The sequence below is a fragment of the Megalobrama amblycephala genome, linkage group LG22 (genome assembly GCF_018812025.1).
Source record: "Megalobrama amblycephala isolate DHTTF-2021 linkage group LG22, ASM1881202v1, whole genome shotgun sequence".
NCBI classification, from domain to species: Eukaryota; Metazoa; Chordata; class Actinopteri; order Cypriniformes; family Xenocyprididae; genus Megalobrama; species Megalobrama amblycephala.
The window spans coordinates 25,463,426-25,480,878 of NC_063065.1; the positions used below are offsets into that span (position 1 = coordinate 25,463,426).

The 17,453-nt window shown below is 40.9% G+C and overlaps 1 protein-coding gene across 1 annotated transcript in view; it reads right to left on the reverse strand.

Moving 5' to 3' along the window:
- The window catches only part of LOC125257744 (receptor-type tyrosine-protein phosphatase H-like), a 35,947-nt gene that overhangs the window by 4,665 nt on the left and 13,829 nt on the right, over window positions 1–17,453 (reverse strand). Inside the window, exons 7-17 of the mRNA XM_048174393.1 lie at window positions 14,276–14,509; window positions 13,914–14,177; window positions 5,032–5,128; window positions 4,881–4,925; window positions 4,429–4,510; window positions 3,942–4,032; window positions 3,278–3,351; window positions 3,064–3,201; window positions 2,677–2,799; window positions 554–714; window positions 264–399 (exon numbers count right to left, since the gene is read on the reverse strand). Coding sequence (XP_048030350.1) covers window positions 264–399; window positions 554–714; window positions 2,677–2,799; window positions 3,064–3,201; window positions 3,278–3,351; window positions 3,942–4,032; window positions 4,429–4,510; window positions 4,881–4,925; window positions 5,032–5,128; window positions 13,914–14,177; window positions 14,276–14,509 — 1,445 coding nt within the window. The remainder of the gene's footprint in view (window positions 1–263; window positions 400–553; window positions 715–2,676; window positions 2,800–3,063; window positions 3,202–3,277; window positions 3,352–3,941; window positions 4,033–4,428; window positions 4,511–4,880; window positions 4,926–5,031; window positions 5,129–13,913; window positions 14,178–14,275; window positions 14,510–17,453) is intronic.

Genomic DNA, 17,453 nt, shown 5'->3' on the forward strand with positions numbered 1-17,453 from the left:
TAGGTGTAGGATTAGTGGCTCAAAATATCATTTTAATGTGATATTTTTACTAAAATTGTCATTTTCCTACACATTTCTGTCCATTATGTTTTATTCTTTTAACATTCTGTATAAAATGTGCCATAATTACGTCAGTATTGTACGTTTTAGCACCTTTCAAAACGTACAAAAATGTACGTTTTGTGTCTTTGAAAGTTACGTATTAATAACTACGTATTAACAATGAGACCAGGCTGTAGCATCATGGACTAAAACGGTATTACCTCAGTTTGCACCATAAGTGGCCGGCACAATCTCATTTGCTGGACAAACGCTGCAATGCCCACTGCCTTTTCTCTGTCCAGCTGCTGCAGCAGAACGTCCAGTGCGATCAGCGTACCTGTCTGGCCCACTCCAGCACTAGAGTACGGAGAGAATGAAGATGAGTATAAACATTTGTTTTAATCAAGTAGTTTGTTTAATAATGTTGTGCTGTCAGCTATCTGAATCAGTGTGACTCATGATTGGTGTCAAGTTAATGTTTGAGTTGGGTTTTAAAGTGTGTAGTGTTCACCTGCAGTGTACAACTGTTGGCCCTGCGGAGAAGGAACTCTCTATGTGTTGACGGACGAGTCCTCTGAATTGGATTAGCTCCTCTGTGCCAGAGGGAACACCATGATCCGGCCATGCTGTGAAGTGGAAGTGCTTCACTGTTCGTGTTTCAGAGGTGCTTTTCTATTATGTACAAAAATAGACAGAAACAGATTGTGTCTTAAGGTTACCTGCCCATGGATGCTTTTTGTTTATATACATAAGTTAATGGTCTCATATCAAAAGCTGAATATGATTTCACCAAGTACAACATGTTCCTAAATCAACATCTTTGTTGATCCTGGAACAACATTCCAATCAACCAATCAGATTTGAGGGACAATTCTACAGTTTATGCCAAGTTTAGGCTTACACCCAGGGTTAGTTACTTCTACATCAGTGTTATTCACCTCTCATTTCCCTCTGATTTTAGGTATAAGTTATGAGTATGGTTAGGTTGGACTAAATTTTTGGGCTAGAATGTTGTTCTAGGATCAACAAATTATGTTAATCCAGGAACATGTCTTACTTGGCAAAATTACAGTGACCCATATCACAGGGAATGAGATTTTTCTTTATCTTTTGAAATAAAATAGTTAAATATAATTTAAAAACATAACCTTTGGAACTTAAAACTTCCTCACAAATCACCATTTTAAGGCTGAAAGAGCTTGTGAAACCTTGACAAGTTTGTGAAAATCGCATACATCCACATTTACACATCAATGATGCCTGTTTGGTGAACAGAACCTTGTCCTACCCAGTCACACTAAGTAATAATGAGAAAAAAGAATGAGCGCCTCATTTTTCTCTCATGAGCATTTTATTTTTAACAACATCCCTAAACATACAGTACCAGTTTTAGCAGCACAGTTTAGCACGGACTGTATTAAAATCTGTTAGAACAGTGTTGGGGGTAATATTACAAGTAACCAAAGTTACATAATCAGATTACTTTTCATGATTTGTTATGACAACATTTTTTCTTTTGTCAAATCCATTTAATATTTTGAGTTTCTGTTGATTAAACCAATTGCCTTTATTGTATTAACTCACAATTTTTGTTTCAATGAACTCAATTTTAAGGCAACCAGGTAACTTACTTTTTTAAGTTTGTTTTTACAGTACTTTACGTTTAAATTTATAACAAAATATGTGAGTTGCATTTTCAAACAAGTAATGCATGGTTTTTCCATTTATTGACTGACACCTGTTCTGTCCCCATGTTGAGAGAAATCGGGAGTAAGAGGCAGAGGCATGTGTGCCGTGTAAACATTGTGGTTCAGTATTCCTCAAAATGAATAAAAAATGTTAAATTCAAACTCAGAATTTGACGCAAACCGGCAATAATTAAATAATAACGGTAACACTTTACAATAAGGTTTCATTTGTTAACATTATTTAACATGAATTAAGAATAAACAATACTTCTAAGGCATTTATTAATCTTAGTTGATGTTAATTTCAATGTACTGTGAACTAATATGAACATTTTTATTAACATTAACAAAGATTAATAAATGCTGTAACAAATGTATTGCTCACTGTTAGTTCATGTTAGTTAATACATTAACTAATGTAAACAAATGAGACCTTATTGACAAAAAGTAAAGTAAAAGCAACACCGTGTCTACACCGAACGCGACGGGACGCGACACGTCGCATTGCGCTACAACAGTAGAAGCTGTCTACACTAGACGCGACAAAGCAACTGTTGCAAATCCATTTGTTCTTCCTATGAGAAGTATCGCGAGTGCTTGGAGTATGTCATAAATAGAACGAGGCATCAGTAGACACATTGTAATGTAACGTAACATAAAAAGTAACTAACACAATTAGTTACCTTTTTAGGGATTAACACAATATTGTAATGCATTACTTTTAAAAGTAACTTTCCCCACCACTGATGAAGAATGAGGTTAATTAAAAATAGGAGAATTCTCAAGAAGAATTTGGATTAAAAAAAAAAGTAAATACAAATGTTTTTGGCCCTTCAGAAAACACTAATAATTATAATCATTTCGGAAAACATCTACTTTCAGCAGTCTGGCGTGTTGCACTGTTTAATTTTATTGTCACAAAAAAAGAGTGAAAGAAATAGCTTACATTTTTAACATTAAATTCTCGCAGAGTCCAACTTGGAGCTTTATTCTCTGATTTCACTGTCACAACCAGGTTTCCATAGACACACGGCGTGGAGTCCAGTGGCCAGTACTGCTCACACTTGATCTGGAGGAGTTCAATCAGAAAAATTAAATCAGAGTTAAAATAAATAAACTGCAACAGATACACATGTTTAGAATTAGACCACTCTGTGTAAAAGACTATTATTACAATAATAGATACGCAAACATTGCGTTAAACATAATGCAACAAGAATGTAGCATAATTCTGTTCACTACATGATGTACAGTTTCATAAACTGTTTAAAAAAAAATAGAAATCAGTGATCGCTGTGTACTACATTAAGCAGTATTCTGAACATTGCCTCACCCTTCCACTCTCAGTGCAGTTTGTTACCATGACGATGGCCTGTGACCTTTTCTCCCAGACCATTCTCCAGAAGTCATTGACTGTGGATGGCAGTGGACCTTGAGCAGCGATGTACTGATTGCTTGCATTGTCGTATCCCTGATATGCACATAAACATTAGTCTACCAGGGGCATTTTACAGCTGATGTTAACTAGTATATATTGTACAACTTACAGGCATGTAGTTGGCATTGATATAATCAGAATCGTCCTCATCATTTACTGTGAGCTGCACTCTAGAGGAGTCATCTACAGAAAGAGAGAAGGATAAAATGACTTTTTCCAAGACGGGAAAATTATGTGGTAATGTTGTGTGAGTGTGTGTGGTCCTGGTATGCTAAGTTAGTAATGCTAGTAATTTTTTACCTTATGGGGATTTTTTTTTTTTTTTGAGGATAACAGCTCATAAATCATATTAAATGATGTTCTTTTGCAAACATAAAAATGCAGAAAGTTTTGTGTTTAGGGTTAGGGGATAGAATATACCATTTGTACAGTATAAAAATCATTATGTCTATGGAAAATCCCCATAAAACATGTGTGTACTTCTTTATATGATCTATGAGGACATACATTTGTATAATGTCATGGGTATTACACTGTTATTACAATGTAACCGTGGTTTATGAGGGCATTTCCTGATTCCTTGTAATTAAAATAGCTTTAAAAAACATATTAAACAATGTTTTATTAAAAATGCAGAAAGTTTTCTGTGATGGGTAGGATTAGTGTAGGGTGATAGAAAATACGGTTTGTACAGTATAAAAACCATTACGCCTATGGAATGTCCCCACAATTCAAACCTGTGTGTGTGTGTGTATGTGTGTGTAAAGACTCACAAGGTAAAATATTTGTAAATCGGTTTTTGTCCTTGTTTTTAGGCAGAAGAGCCGCAACTCTGGACTGTTCGATACCAACTGAACTCAAGTCCTGTTAAAAACACAATCAATAAAAACACTCAACAAAAACTGTAAACATTCAAAATTAACTGAATGATTCTGAATAAGCAGTGAGACGTTTTCAGTGTTTGAATACTTTGTTCAAACTAAGCAGAGATAAAAATTACAAAAAATTGAACTCTTACATCATGTCTACACCGGATGCGACCGGAGTCATGCCATGACAGCTAGAAGTTGTCTACACTGGACATGACAAAGCGACTGTTGCAAATCCATTTGTCCTTTCTATGAGAAGCTTCGCGAGTGCTTAGTATGTCATAAATAGAACGAGGCATCAGTTTACTGTCGGGGATTTGTCGTGTCGCACCATATCGCCGCTTGTATCCGATGTAGACACGTGATATATTTCATGTTTGCTCAACCCTACCTCATATTCCTGACTGAAACCTCTATTCTCATCACGACTCATGTTTTGAAAATGTTCAGGAAATTTATCCACAGGAATCAGTCTGGAAAACATTTCACAATTGTTTGTTGTTATACTAAAATTACATCATATACAGTGGCCCCAAAAACATGTGGACACTTAAGGCACACTTAAAAAATGTTTGAATGAAATTGCATTAGATAATAAAATATTCAATACATACAGTTTTGGAGACCATTTATGTCCATTGTATTTAGAAAAAAAAAAAAAAAAAAATCTTAAAATATCTTCTTACTGTTTATGTTCCACTATACAGGTTTAGAATAACATGAGGGTAAACGATGACAGAATTATGACAGAATTTATATTTTAGGGAGAACTATCCCTTTAAGTGTGACTTGAGTGTTCAAATGCTACTTCTTTAATTTTCAATATAATAGCATCATACATACTTGTTGCTTTTATTATTCACTTTTGACTCCTCTGGTTTGGGGCTTCTAAAGATGAGAAAAGACATTAGAGACACAACTAATACAGCTTCTGTTGCATTTTATTATAAAAGAAACCCATAATCCTAGATAAATAGATAAATAAAAATCATACTTATTTTGCTTTGCAGAACCATAGCGAAGCCACCAATAGACTGCAGCACAAATAAGGATGACCAACAGGAAAAACACAAGAACACCTGCTATAATGCCTGCAGAACAAAGAAAGAAATAAACACTGAGCATCTCAATACATTGGTCAGCTATGTGACAGCTTAATATCTCAGAGATTTAAAGGAATATTGCAGGTTAAATACAAGGTTAAGCTCTATGCAAGCTCTAAGCTTGAGGGGGTTTAAAGGCAGAAATTATTTATCTACTACAGTTTGTTAATATGGAGACCCATCATCGGAATGACCAAATGCAGATGGCCAAGGAACAATTCCCTTTTGTAATACAATTTATTTGTCAAACTCTTGCAGGAATGTTTGATCTTGCTTCTAACCTAAATATAACTTTGTGAGGCTGTTTGACTCATGGTTATGGAAACCCATTTCCTCCATAATTAAAAAAATAAATTAAAAAAAATCGTGCTCTGGTAAATCATTATGAGATAAAAAGTCAAAATTATGATGTAAAAAGTCAAAATTTTGACATAAATTGAAATTATGACATAGGTCAATTAGAAGTGGAAATGAATGTCATTTCAACTTTTAATCTCATTCTGATTTATGTAATTGCAATTTATCACATAATTCTGACTTTCTATGTCATAATTTTGACATTTTGTCATAATTATAGCTTTTAAGTCAATTTGAATGTTTTAAATCATAATTTCAATTTTGTATGTCATAATTTTGATTATGATCATAATTTTGATTTTGTCAATTTGGACTTTATATCATTTTGACTTTTTATCTCATAATAATGTTTTTTTTATGTTAGAATTTTGACTTTCTATGTCAATCTCGACATTTTATGTCATAATTATGGCTTTTTAATCTCATAATTTTGATTGTCATAATTAACTTTTTAAGACTTAAATCATAATTTTGACTTAAATCATAATTTCAACTAAGTATGTTATAATTTCAACTTTTTCCCCCAGTTTCACAGACAAGGCTTAAGATAGTCCCAGACTAAAATGCATATTTGAGCTGTTTTAACTGAAAGTAACTTATACTGACAAATCTTAAAATATGTCAATGCCATTGTCTTGTCTAATGGTGCACACCAGTAATGTTTTTTTTTTTTTTTTTTTTTTTTAGTGAACGTTTATAAAAGCTACTTAAATGCCCTAATTGAACTAAGGCCTAATCCTGACTGTGAAACCGGCCGTTTGTGTCATAATTGTAAATTAGTATGTCATAATTTAAAATTTTTATGTAATTTTATAGGGAACAGCCATCCCAGTCTCATTAGAAAAACATACCTGTGGGTACCAATACGTACATATCACTGCAGTTTCAATGTGAAATGTCCACTGAGTGGCTCTAAAAGCGTATTCATTTTTTTGCCTGAACAGACAAACGTGAATATGGTACGTTTTTATGACGTTGGTTTTTATACAAATCACCGCAGTTCTGATTTGAAATTTGCACTCCATTGCGTTTTAAAATAACGTACCATGTACGTTTTTATGTAAATGAGTTCCACGGGGGGAAAAAAGTGGGCCACATTGTGTGTGTCCCCTCTGATGTCAGTAGCCAATCGCAGCACTTGAATGGAGAAGAGCTAAATTGCAATATCCTCCTCATCGGAAAAGGATAAAGGTACCCTTTCAAGAGACACTCCTTTTGTTCTGAGACCCGGTCAACGAGCTGCGACACTAACATACATGCAACCATTCTAAGGCTGTCCTGTATGGGGATAGACATTAACAGGTACATTCTTGTTCTGAGGCGAAGGATAGACAAACAGATCAACAACTTCTGGGTGTCAACTCTGTAAGGAGTGAGACATTAACAGATATACCATGTTCTGAGTCTGTCCTGTAATGGGATAGACACTAACAGATACAACACCGTTCTGGGTCTCTGGTTCATCCAGTGAGACACTAACAGATACATTTGCTGTTATGTGTCTTCCATCAAGTGAGACATAACAGATATGCTGTTCTGAGTCTGTCCTTAAATGGAAGAGACACTAACAGATACAACACCATTCTGAGCCTCTGGTTCGTCCAGAGAGACAATAACAGGTCCCATGATCTGAGTCTACACTTGTGAGGTAGCAACAGAGGAAAGAGACATTAACAAACACTACGTTCAGAGTTTTTGTCCAGCGGGACAATAACGACTCCAGAGAGACAAAAGCGGATTGACCAAGTTCTGAGTGTCTGGCCCAGAGAGGCAGAAGACACACAGAGACATTAGCAACAAGGTTAATCTCAGGAGAGCAAACATTCACTTCAAGGTTCCTTCGTCTGCATGTTTCAGATTGTTAAGGATCTTCTGCACCTAAATCAGGGCCTCATCTGCGTGTTCCAGATTTTAGGACCCTTTGGTGCTCCAGGAGCATCCCAAAGAGCATCGTGTTCAAGGCTGTTGAAATGGATTTCATCTCCTTTCCCCACTGCATTGTCACCCAGCATAACCAGTGGAAGACATCACCGTCACCAGACTGCTCACTCGACCACATGGAACGCAAATATCACTTAACCAAACCTCTTTCCAGAGCATTGTTGTATATAATCAGTATGTGATTTTCTAATTTACTAATTTACTATTATTAATTATTAGAGGTAATATAACTCATGCTAGTTTATAACAAATATTCTTTCATTCATTTGTTTGATCCATAAAAAGTTTCTTCACCTTGTGGAGTGTAATAAGTGAGGAGACAGGAGACAGATGTACGTCGAGTCAGTTTTACTCTCCACTTCAATACAACACAACAGCGGTACAGTGGTACAGCGGTAGAGCGAGAGATGTAAACAATAATGTCACAACGTTAACCCGGAAACGCTATATCCCGCAACCCGCTCCCTTAAAGGGGCAGTCTCTGGGTGAATGTCTCTATAAGTTCAACTTATGGGCACCACACAGGCCCCCCAGAATTCACCCATAATAACAGTCCCCAAACCGAACAGGGACACTATTCACTAGTGCAAAACCGAACAGCCCAATTCAAAACAGTCCCTAAGAGTCAACGTATAGGGGGGCGGATGAGGCGGCCATACCGGCTGCGCTTAACAGGAGAGGGGCAAGGGGCAAAAGGCGGAGCAGGGACAGTGTCAGGGACAAGGGCAGGGGCCGAGGCTGCCGCAGGAGGGCGCCCTCTCCGTGGGGGCTGGGCCAGCTGAGGCGGTTCACCAATATCCACGTGAGCAGGTTTGAGACGGTCTATAGCCACCCGCTCAGGCCTGCCCCCCATATCCACAACAAAGTTCTTAGACCCTCCGGCCAGGACACGGAAGGGCCCATCATAGGGGGGCTGCAGTGGGGTACGATGGCCGTCATGGCGTATGAAAACATACTTGGCTGAAGGTAAATCCTTGGGCACGTAGGACTGAGGAAGGCCATGGTGAGACGTTGGAATGGGAACAAAAGCGTCTGCAATCCCCCGAGACACAGCACGATGGGAAGCAACCGACCACGGGGCCGTGGCGTCTGGAAGAAACTCCCCCGGAACGCGCAGAGGCTGGCCGTACACCTGCTCGGCTGATGAGGCTTGCAGATCTTCCTTGGGGGCGGAGCGAAGGCCCAGCATAACCCATGGGAGGCGGTCAGCCCAATTGTTGTCCGTGAGGCTGGCCCTGAGCGCAGCTTTCATGTCCCGATGAAACCGCTCACAAAGCCCATTGCTCTGTGGGTTGTAGGCTGTGGTACGGTGGACCTTCACCCCCAGGACCTCGGCGACTGCTGTCCAAAGCTCTGACGTGAACTGCGGACCCCGGTCCGAAGAGAGGTCCGATGGTGTGCCGAAACGGGCCACCCAAGCCATAATGAACGCCCGGGCTACTTCCACTGATGTAATGGAAGACAGGGGAACCACCTCTGGCCACCTAGTGGTCCTGTCCACCATGGTGAGGAGGTAAGTATAACCACGGGAGGGGGGCAATGGGCCCACCAAGTCCACATTCACATGATCAAAACGCCTCTCTGGCACTTTGAAGGGCGCTAAAGGAGCTTTGGTATGACGAGTCACCTTTGCACGCTGACACGCCACACAGGCAGCAGCCCAGGCCTTAACATCCCTCCGCAGGCCTGGCCAGACAAACTTGGCTCCCACCAGCTTGGTGGAGGCCTTCACCCCGGGGTGGGAAAGGCTATGGATGGTGTCAAAAACCTTTTGCCTCCAGCCAGCAGGTACCATGGGGCGCGGTTGGCCCGTGGAGACGTCACAGAGGAGTGTAGCGTTGGCCGTGTCAAACGTCACATCCTCCATGAGCAGCGCCGTGGGGGCCGTTCTGTAGGCTTGTACCTCAGCGTCCACGGCCTGATCCTTGGCCATTGCTGCGTAGTCGAGTCCCAAGTGGACAGACCCCGTGACCGCCCGGGAGAGGCAGTCGGCGACGAAATTGTCTTTTCCAGCCACGTGCTGAATGTCAGTGGTGTACTCAGAGATGGCAGAGAGCTGACGCTGCTGTCGACCAGACCATGGCTCCGAAGACTTGGCCATGGCGAACGTCAGTGGCTTGTGGTCAACAAAAGCCGTGAACTGCCGGCCCTCCAACAGAAAACGAAAATGGCGGGTAGCGAGGAAAAGACCAAGGAGCTCTCTGTCGAAGGTGCTATATCTCCTCTCGTTGTCACGGAGCTTTCTGCTGAAAAAGGCCAGCGGCTGCCAGGCTCCGCCCACCCACTGTTCACACACAGCGCCCACGGCGTAATCAGAGGCGTCCGTGGTAAGAGCAACTGGGGCGGTCGGAGACGGGTGCGCCAGCAGAGCAGCATTGGCTAGCGCGGTTTTGGCAGCATCAAAAGCATCGGTCATCTCCGGGGACCAATCCAACACATCTGCCGGTTTCCCACCCCGCAAAGCATTGTACAAGGGACGCATGAGTTGGGCCGCATGGGGGAGGAAACGGTTGTAAAAGTTCACCATGCCCAGAAACTCCTGTAGGGACTGCACAGTGCGTGGATATGGAAAACTGACTATGGCGTCCACCTTGGAAGGGAGGGGGACGGCTCCCTGCGGGGTGACGTGGTGGCCCAGGAAGGTGATAGATGACCGGCCAAACTCACACTTGGCCGGGTTGACGATGAGACCATGCTCACTGAGCCGGCCGAACAACTGCCGGAGGTGTGTCAGGTGGTCGTCTGCGGACGCGCTGGCCACAAGAATGTCGTCCAGATAAACGAACAGGAAAGGCATGTCCCGCAAGACAGAGTCCATAAGGCGCTGAAATGTCTGCGCTGCCCCCTTGAGGCCGAAGGGCATCCGTAGGAATTCGAAAAGGCCAAAGGGTGTGATGACTGCTGTCTTGGGGACATCCTGCGGGTGGACCGGCACCTGGTGGTAACCGCGAACCAGGTCCACTTTCGAAAAGATGGTGGCACCGGCTAGGTGAGCGGAAAAGTCCTGTATGTGCGGTACAGGGTACCGATCGGGGTGGTAGCATTGTTTAGACGACGGAAATCACCACAGGGACGCCAACTGCCATCAGCTTTGGTCACCATATGCAGGGGGGAAGCCCACGGGCTGTTGGAGCGTCGCACGATGCCGAGGTGCTCCATAGTGGCGAACTCCTCCCTGGCGATCGCGAGCTTAGCAGAGTCGAGGCGCCGGGCCCGTGCATAGACTGGGGGCCCACTGTGGTGATGTAGTGTTCCACGCCATGCTTAGCCACCGCTGATGAGAATGTGGGCGTGGTGATGTCAGGGAACTCAGCCAGTAGGCGTTGATACAGGTCTCCTGTGGCAAGCGTGTTCGACAGACAAAGCGCCCCCGCCCCTCCCAGTGTACAGGGGTACGAAGCAAAAGAAAGGGCGTCTATCAGGCGGCAGTTCGTAACATCCACTAACAATCTGTAAGCGCAGAGAAAATCCGCCCCCAGGAGAGATGTAGACACAGCAGCCATGACGAAATCCCAGCCAAAACGCCGCCCGCCGAAACACACCTCCACATACCTCGTGCCATAAGTACGAATGGGTGTGCCGTTAGCGGCATCCATAGGGGGGCCATGTCCGCCAGCCATGGTGTCCACAGACTTCGCTGGCAGGATGCTGCGCTGAGCCCCAGAATCGACCAGCAGCCGCCGGCCAGACAAAGCGTCAGTGATGAATAACAGCTTGCAGTCCCGGCCAGCGCCCATAGCTGCTAATGAGCGCCGGCCCTGGCTTTTCCCTGTGCTCCAAAACTGCAAGGCTGGCGACACTGCTTGGCTTTGGCCCCAAACCTGGAATGGTAATAACACCACCCGTCCTCACGCTGTCGGCGGGCCGTCACAGCAGCTGCAGTACCCTGGTCATCCACTGGCGGTGTGAATGGGGCAGACGTGTGCTGAGGGGGCAACAGCGCATGGACAAACTGCTGCCGGTTAGCGAGGAAAATCCTGTCTGCCTCCACAGCCAATGCCCGGTAGTCTCTGGAGGAAGGGAGGGGGGAACTGGCCAGTGCGGTGCGCACAGGTGCTGGAAGCTGCCGCCGGAATATGTGGGCGAAAAGGAATGATGGATCCGCCGTGCCCAACACAGCCAGCATCTTCTCCATTAACTCAGATGGCTTGTTATCGCCAAGGCCATTCAGGGACAGCAGGCGTTCTGCCTTCTCTAGCTCCGACAGTTCAAAGAGGCTTAACAGGAATGTTTTAAGTGCGTCGTATTTGCCGTCCGCCGGAGGAGCCTCTAATAGCGCCATAGCTCTGGCTGTCGTCGAGGCATCCAAAGCCGCTACTACATGAAAATACTTTGTAACATCCTGCGTTATCCCTCTCAGCTGGAACTGGGCCTCGATATGTTGAAACCACGGCCGTGGATTGTGCTGCCAAAAGTCCGGCAACTTGATGGTGGCAGCGTAGATCGCGCCGAGATTAGCCGCACCGCTAGCGGCGGCGGGCGCCGCGGCCGCATCATTTTCACCACCGCCGTTGTGTGACATATTTCAGCCTTATCCAACTCACATCGAGGTCACCAAATGTGGAGTGTAATAAGTGAGGAGACAGGAGACAGATGTACGTCGAGTCAGTTTTACTCTCCACTTCAATACAACACAACAGCGGTACAGTGGTACAGCGGTAGAGCGAGAGATGTAAACAACTCAATCTCACAACGTTAACCCGGAAACGCTATATCCCGCAACCCGCTCCCTTAAAGGGGCAGTCTCTGGGTGAATGTCTCTATAAGTTCAACTTGTGGGCACCACAACCTTATTATTTTAAGAGAAACAACAGGTTATCTGTCCATAAGATCAAGTAAATCTCCCTTTGCTACACCCAACTTAATCACTTGTATTTATGTATATTATGCACATTATTCATTTATCATTCATGGTATTCATTTAGTAGTTGTGTTAGTAATTCTTGTTTATCTTTTGTTAATAAAATTTACTTTATTACTTATGTCTTCCTTGTGCTGATAATACAGAAGAGGCTCTACAAGTTAGGAATCTCACCAATCTTTCAGATAAATCAGCTGACCAACTCCCTCCACTTTACATTAATTCAAAATGATTGAACAGCCTCCTGTTGGTGTTCTCATACTCATACTGCCAAGGTAAAAGACCTGAACTCGTGCCCTGATCTAGGAGAAGGGGGAAGTGGTCATCTGATGTACTCATAACCACCTTAAGAGATGTGCAATTCAAAAATCACGAAGTACAAATGAACTTAACGTCCTTGAATGGTCGAAAGTAAAATCACTTTTTTTTCTAATGTGGTGGAAATGGGCTTTCGTACAGGGTGGTTTATCATAAGGCTCAATGCATTTTATTGAGTCACTGTTAAATATTGTATCAAGGAGACTATAGATGGCTGATTAGGCCTATGATATAAAACAATATAAACAATAAGGAAAAGAATAACTTATAATCTGTCCACGTGTACAACTTGTCTTGAAGGATAAAGAACCTAGAACCTAGAGAAAGACCTCTACTGATTTATATACCATCATAAAAACTTTATGGTCAAGTTCAGTCAAAAGAGAGATAAAAGCAGTTTATTTCCTTTTTATATATAAATAAACTGCCAAAGAGGAGTTTAAAGTCTTCTTCAGCACTGCAATCACAAATGTCAAGAAGTGGTTTGACTTCTTGGTCTCATACTGTCAACTCATACTGACTTCTTGGTTAATGTTAATATTAGGCTATTGCTCTTTTAGTTTGGCGGATTCTGAGATAAACCTGCTCACCTGATCCCAATTCTGCTGATATCCACATATCATTAGATTGTTGAGAACTCACATAATTAAAGTTTATGATTCTTAACGCAGTAATCTGTGTTAACAAATTGAAATGAGCACCTTTAAAGGAATAGTTCACTTGAAAATTAAAATGAATGTTCCAAACACATAATTTTCCTCTCCTGGCCACATTTCTATGAAAAAGCAAGTAAATGAAGACTGTAAGAAGACATCATAAATATGGTTCATATTACTTGCTATCAACCAAACAACATGCTATATTTTAAGTCCATTTTTTTTAAATATAGATGGAATTACAGAAAATAATTATAGCTGTAAATGCATGTTTTTTTTGTTTGTTTTTTTTAAATATAGGCATAGTGTAAAAATACACAATAAGTGTGTATACACAATAAGTGCATTATATCAAATTATTAATTTAAATGTTAGTACATAGTAGTTAAGGACACCTAATATAAAGTGGGACTCCGAGTCTTCTGAACTCACATGATAGCAATTGTGTGAAGAATTCAATTCGTTATTCATGAGAGCTCATGAGAGTCAAAATGATTTCATAAGGGATTGGAACATGAGGGTGAGTAATAATGACAGAACTTTCATTTTTGGATGAACTATTCTTTAAAGTTGTATTTAACCTGTAATATGTCTGAAGATTTAAGACTTTCTTATATTAAACATATAGACCTTACTTTACCTGCTGGATCAGTTTGACAGTTTAATGATTCCATTTTACTCTTCTTGGCTCCAGAGAATGATGTTGCTGTCACTTTGTACCAATGGGCAACTTGCAGGTTTTTAAACTCTTGTCTTGGTGATTCTTTTGAACTACGGTTGAAACTTTGACTACCAATGTCCACCTGCACCACATCCATAACTCCATATGGATGATCCCAAATTACAGCCAGACCATATCCCCCAGAAAAATATTTACACTGAAGATTAAGCACACTATTTGGATCTAGTTTGAAAGAGAAACAGAAGGATAGTAAAACAAAGGTATTATAATGAATATCATCTTTTCAGCAGCACAGTCCAAAACAGAGCATGTTAACTCACCTAACATCAGGAGATGTGAGCACTGTAGTAGTCTCTCTGAGTCCAAATCATACCACAGTGAAACAGTGTAGATTGCTCCAGGATAAAGCTCTTGCAGATTTACCCTGTTGTCCACTACAGGGTCATTTTTACTATTGCCAGTGCTGTTTTCAGCTGTTACACGTGTGCTACTATTCACTTGAGCAACTATCGAAGAGTTGGTGACTGTCCAGTTAAAGGACTCACAGGGAATGGCTGCAGAAGCACAAGAACATATGAATGCTACTTCAAACTTTCAATTCTTAATCTTGGGGTCTGAAATGGTTTTGTAAAAAAATGCATTAACATTAACAATGATCAATATATTTAGTTCATGTTAGCTCAGGGCCATTAATAAATAATAACAGATAACCTTTAATTTTAAAGGGTTAGTTCACACAAATATTAAAATTCTGTCATTTACTCACCTTCATGTCGTTCCAAACCCATAAGACTTTTGTTCATCTTCAGAACACAAATGAAGTCATTTTGAATGATTTCTGAGTGATTTCTGTCCCACCATGGACAGCTACATAACAACCAATTTGACGCTTCAAAAAGTTCATAAAGAGATCTTAAAACTAACTAATCCATATGAACTGAGCGGTTTAGTTCAAATCTTCTGAAGAGATCCTTTATATGATGAACAGATTTCATTTAGGCTCTTATTCACACATAAACATTCATCAACTGGTAAAACTTTAGAATACTGACCCTTCATTAATGAATAACTTCACAGGAACAAATGCATTATTAACACTCTAGTAACTACTATTAACTAACAAGAAACTCTGATTAGTGAATTATTAAGTAATAGTGCTCAGTTGAAGGTGGTAGTTCACTATTATCTAATCAGTAACTACTATTTTTTTTCATACCTCCCAGACAGAGAGAACTACTATATACAGGTTTTTGGTATAGTAATTCCTTTTGATGGATTTGGTAACACTTAAGTAATTACTAGTGGGTTACCATGTTCTTCACTTTAGAATGATCCAAATAATTAGTAATTCCTTTAGAATGATTCAGTAACATTTGAGTAATTACTATCCAAAACCTTATAAAAACCTTAAAGGTTTAAAATTACTTTAGTTACTAGAGAGTTATCATGTTTCTCACTTTAGAAAACTGTTCCAAATCATTAATAATTCCTTCTGAAGGATTTGGTAATACTTCAGTCATTACTAGTGGGTTACCATGACCTTCACTTTAGAATTAATTATACATTACGCATTATTCATGTTAATTATGAATCTGTATATAGTAGTTCTTAGTAGTTCTCTGGGAGATCTGAAAAAGAAATAGTAGTTACGGATTAGCTAATAGTGAACTACCACCTTCAACTGAGCACTATTACTTACTAATTCATTAATCAGAGTTTGTTGTTAGTTAATGGTAGTTACAAGTATTAATAATGTGTAGTTATTCATTAATGGTGAAACAATATTCTAAAGTGTTACCCATCAACTCACACATCAGTTGTGGTAAACGGAAACTCAAGCATGTTCGTTTGACATGTGAGAACCAATGAGGTTCATTCTTGTGTGTTCCGCAACACGTTTGAGCTTCCACGAGAGGTTTATTCTTATGCGTAAAGCAGGTTCAGTTGAGCTTCTTGTTTATGTTCACTGATCAATGTTTATATGTGAATAAAAGCCTAAAGTCAATCTGTTCATCATATAACATTATGACCACATTACACGGTGAGATGGCGCCATGTGTGTTAACTGGCCGTTGTTTCGTGTTGTCTATTTTAATATTTTTGTTTTATTTGTAGGCCTATGTCTTATTAGCCCTAACTGCTCTCTCTGGACTTATGAATGCAAAACTTTGCTTCACATTCATGCAGTGATGGATGATCTCACTCAGAGTGGAAAGTGTTGTTTTCACCTGCGATTCATGCAGTCTTTGCCAGTGGAACCTTGGCTCGGGCCTAGACTGCGAGTACCGGCGAAATCGGCGGATTCGGAGCAATCGCCGTTGGAAGTGTGGCAGACGGGCGGGTTTCGCTGTGAAAGTTAAAGCATCATGGATGTAGGAGAGACACCTGTTGACTTTGGGAAACATTTTGAGTGAGAGACTATCCTGTTTGCGTCCAGTTTTCCTGGACTTTTGGATAACATCTTCGCGGGCTGTGACTCAGCGAAACAAAGTTTCGAGAGGAGTAAATATTAACAATTTGCATTATATCGAGTCAGCTGTGGTCTCGGTTGGAGCATAACTGTCTTCGCTGGAGTCTGGTACAGTAAATATGGTACTGGTTAATGCAAGATCACTCTTAAACAAAACATTTATTTTAAATAACTTTTTTATACAACATGATTTGGATTTTCTGTTTATTTCTAAAACATGGCTTAATGTTGGCAAGACATGCCCTGATTGAACTTTCTCCATATGACTGTACATTTTTTAGCACCCATAGAAATACTGGCTGGGGTGGTGGACTTGCATGTGTTTTTAAGAAGGGATTTAAATGCCGTCTTTTGTCAAAGGTGAATTGTCAGAGCTTTGAGGCTCAAGTTAGGGCTGGGCGATATATCGCATGCGATTGTCACGCGCATTTCGTCAGTAAAGCCGGTTGTATGATGTATGATGTTGTATGATGTATGATGGCTGGAAATATGTTCTGTGTGTGTTGGTCTACAGACCACCAAAATATAACAAGGATTTCATTCAGCAGTTTTCAGAGTTTTTATCACATATTGTGCCAAGTTGTGATAACATTTTAATTCTTGGGGACTTCAATATTCATGTGTGTTGTCCAAATAAGCCTATGGTTTCTGAGTTTTTACAGCTGGTAGACTCTTTTAATTTCACACAGTTTATTTCAAATCCAATCCATGAGCAAGGCCATATTTTGGACTTGGTCTTGTCTCTGGGACTTCCTATTTGTAATGTTGATGTTTTAAATCATGGTCTGTCTGATCACATGCCTGTAATTTTTAATGTTATTATGCTATGCAAACCAGTTTTGCCACAGTCGGGTGTGTTTTGTTCTCGTCTTATTACTTCATCCACGGCTATAGAATTTTATGAGGTATATAACTCCTCTTCATTTGTGAATGTGATTGAGTCTCCTTCACCTTCTGTGGGCCCAGATGAGCTGTTGATATTGTTCAATTCTGTTTGCTCTGATATCTTAGATGTAGTGGCCCCATAT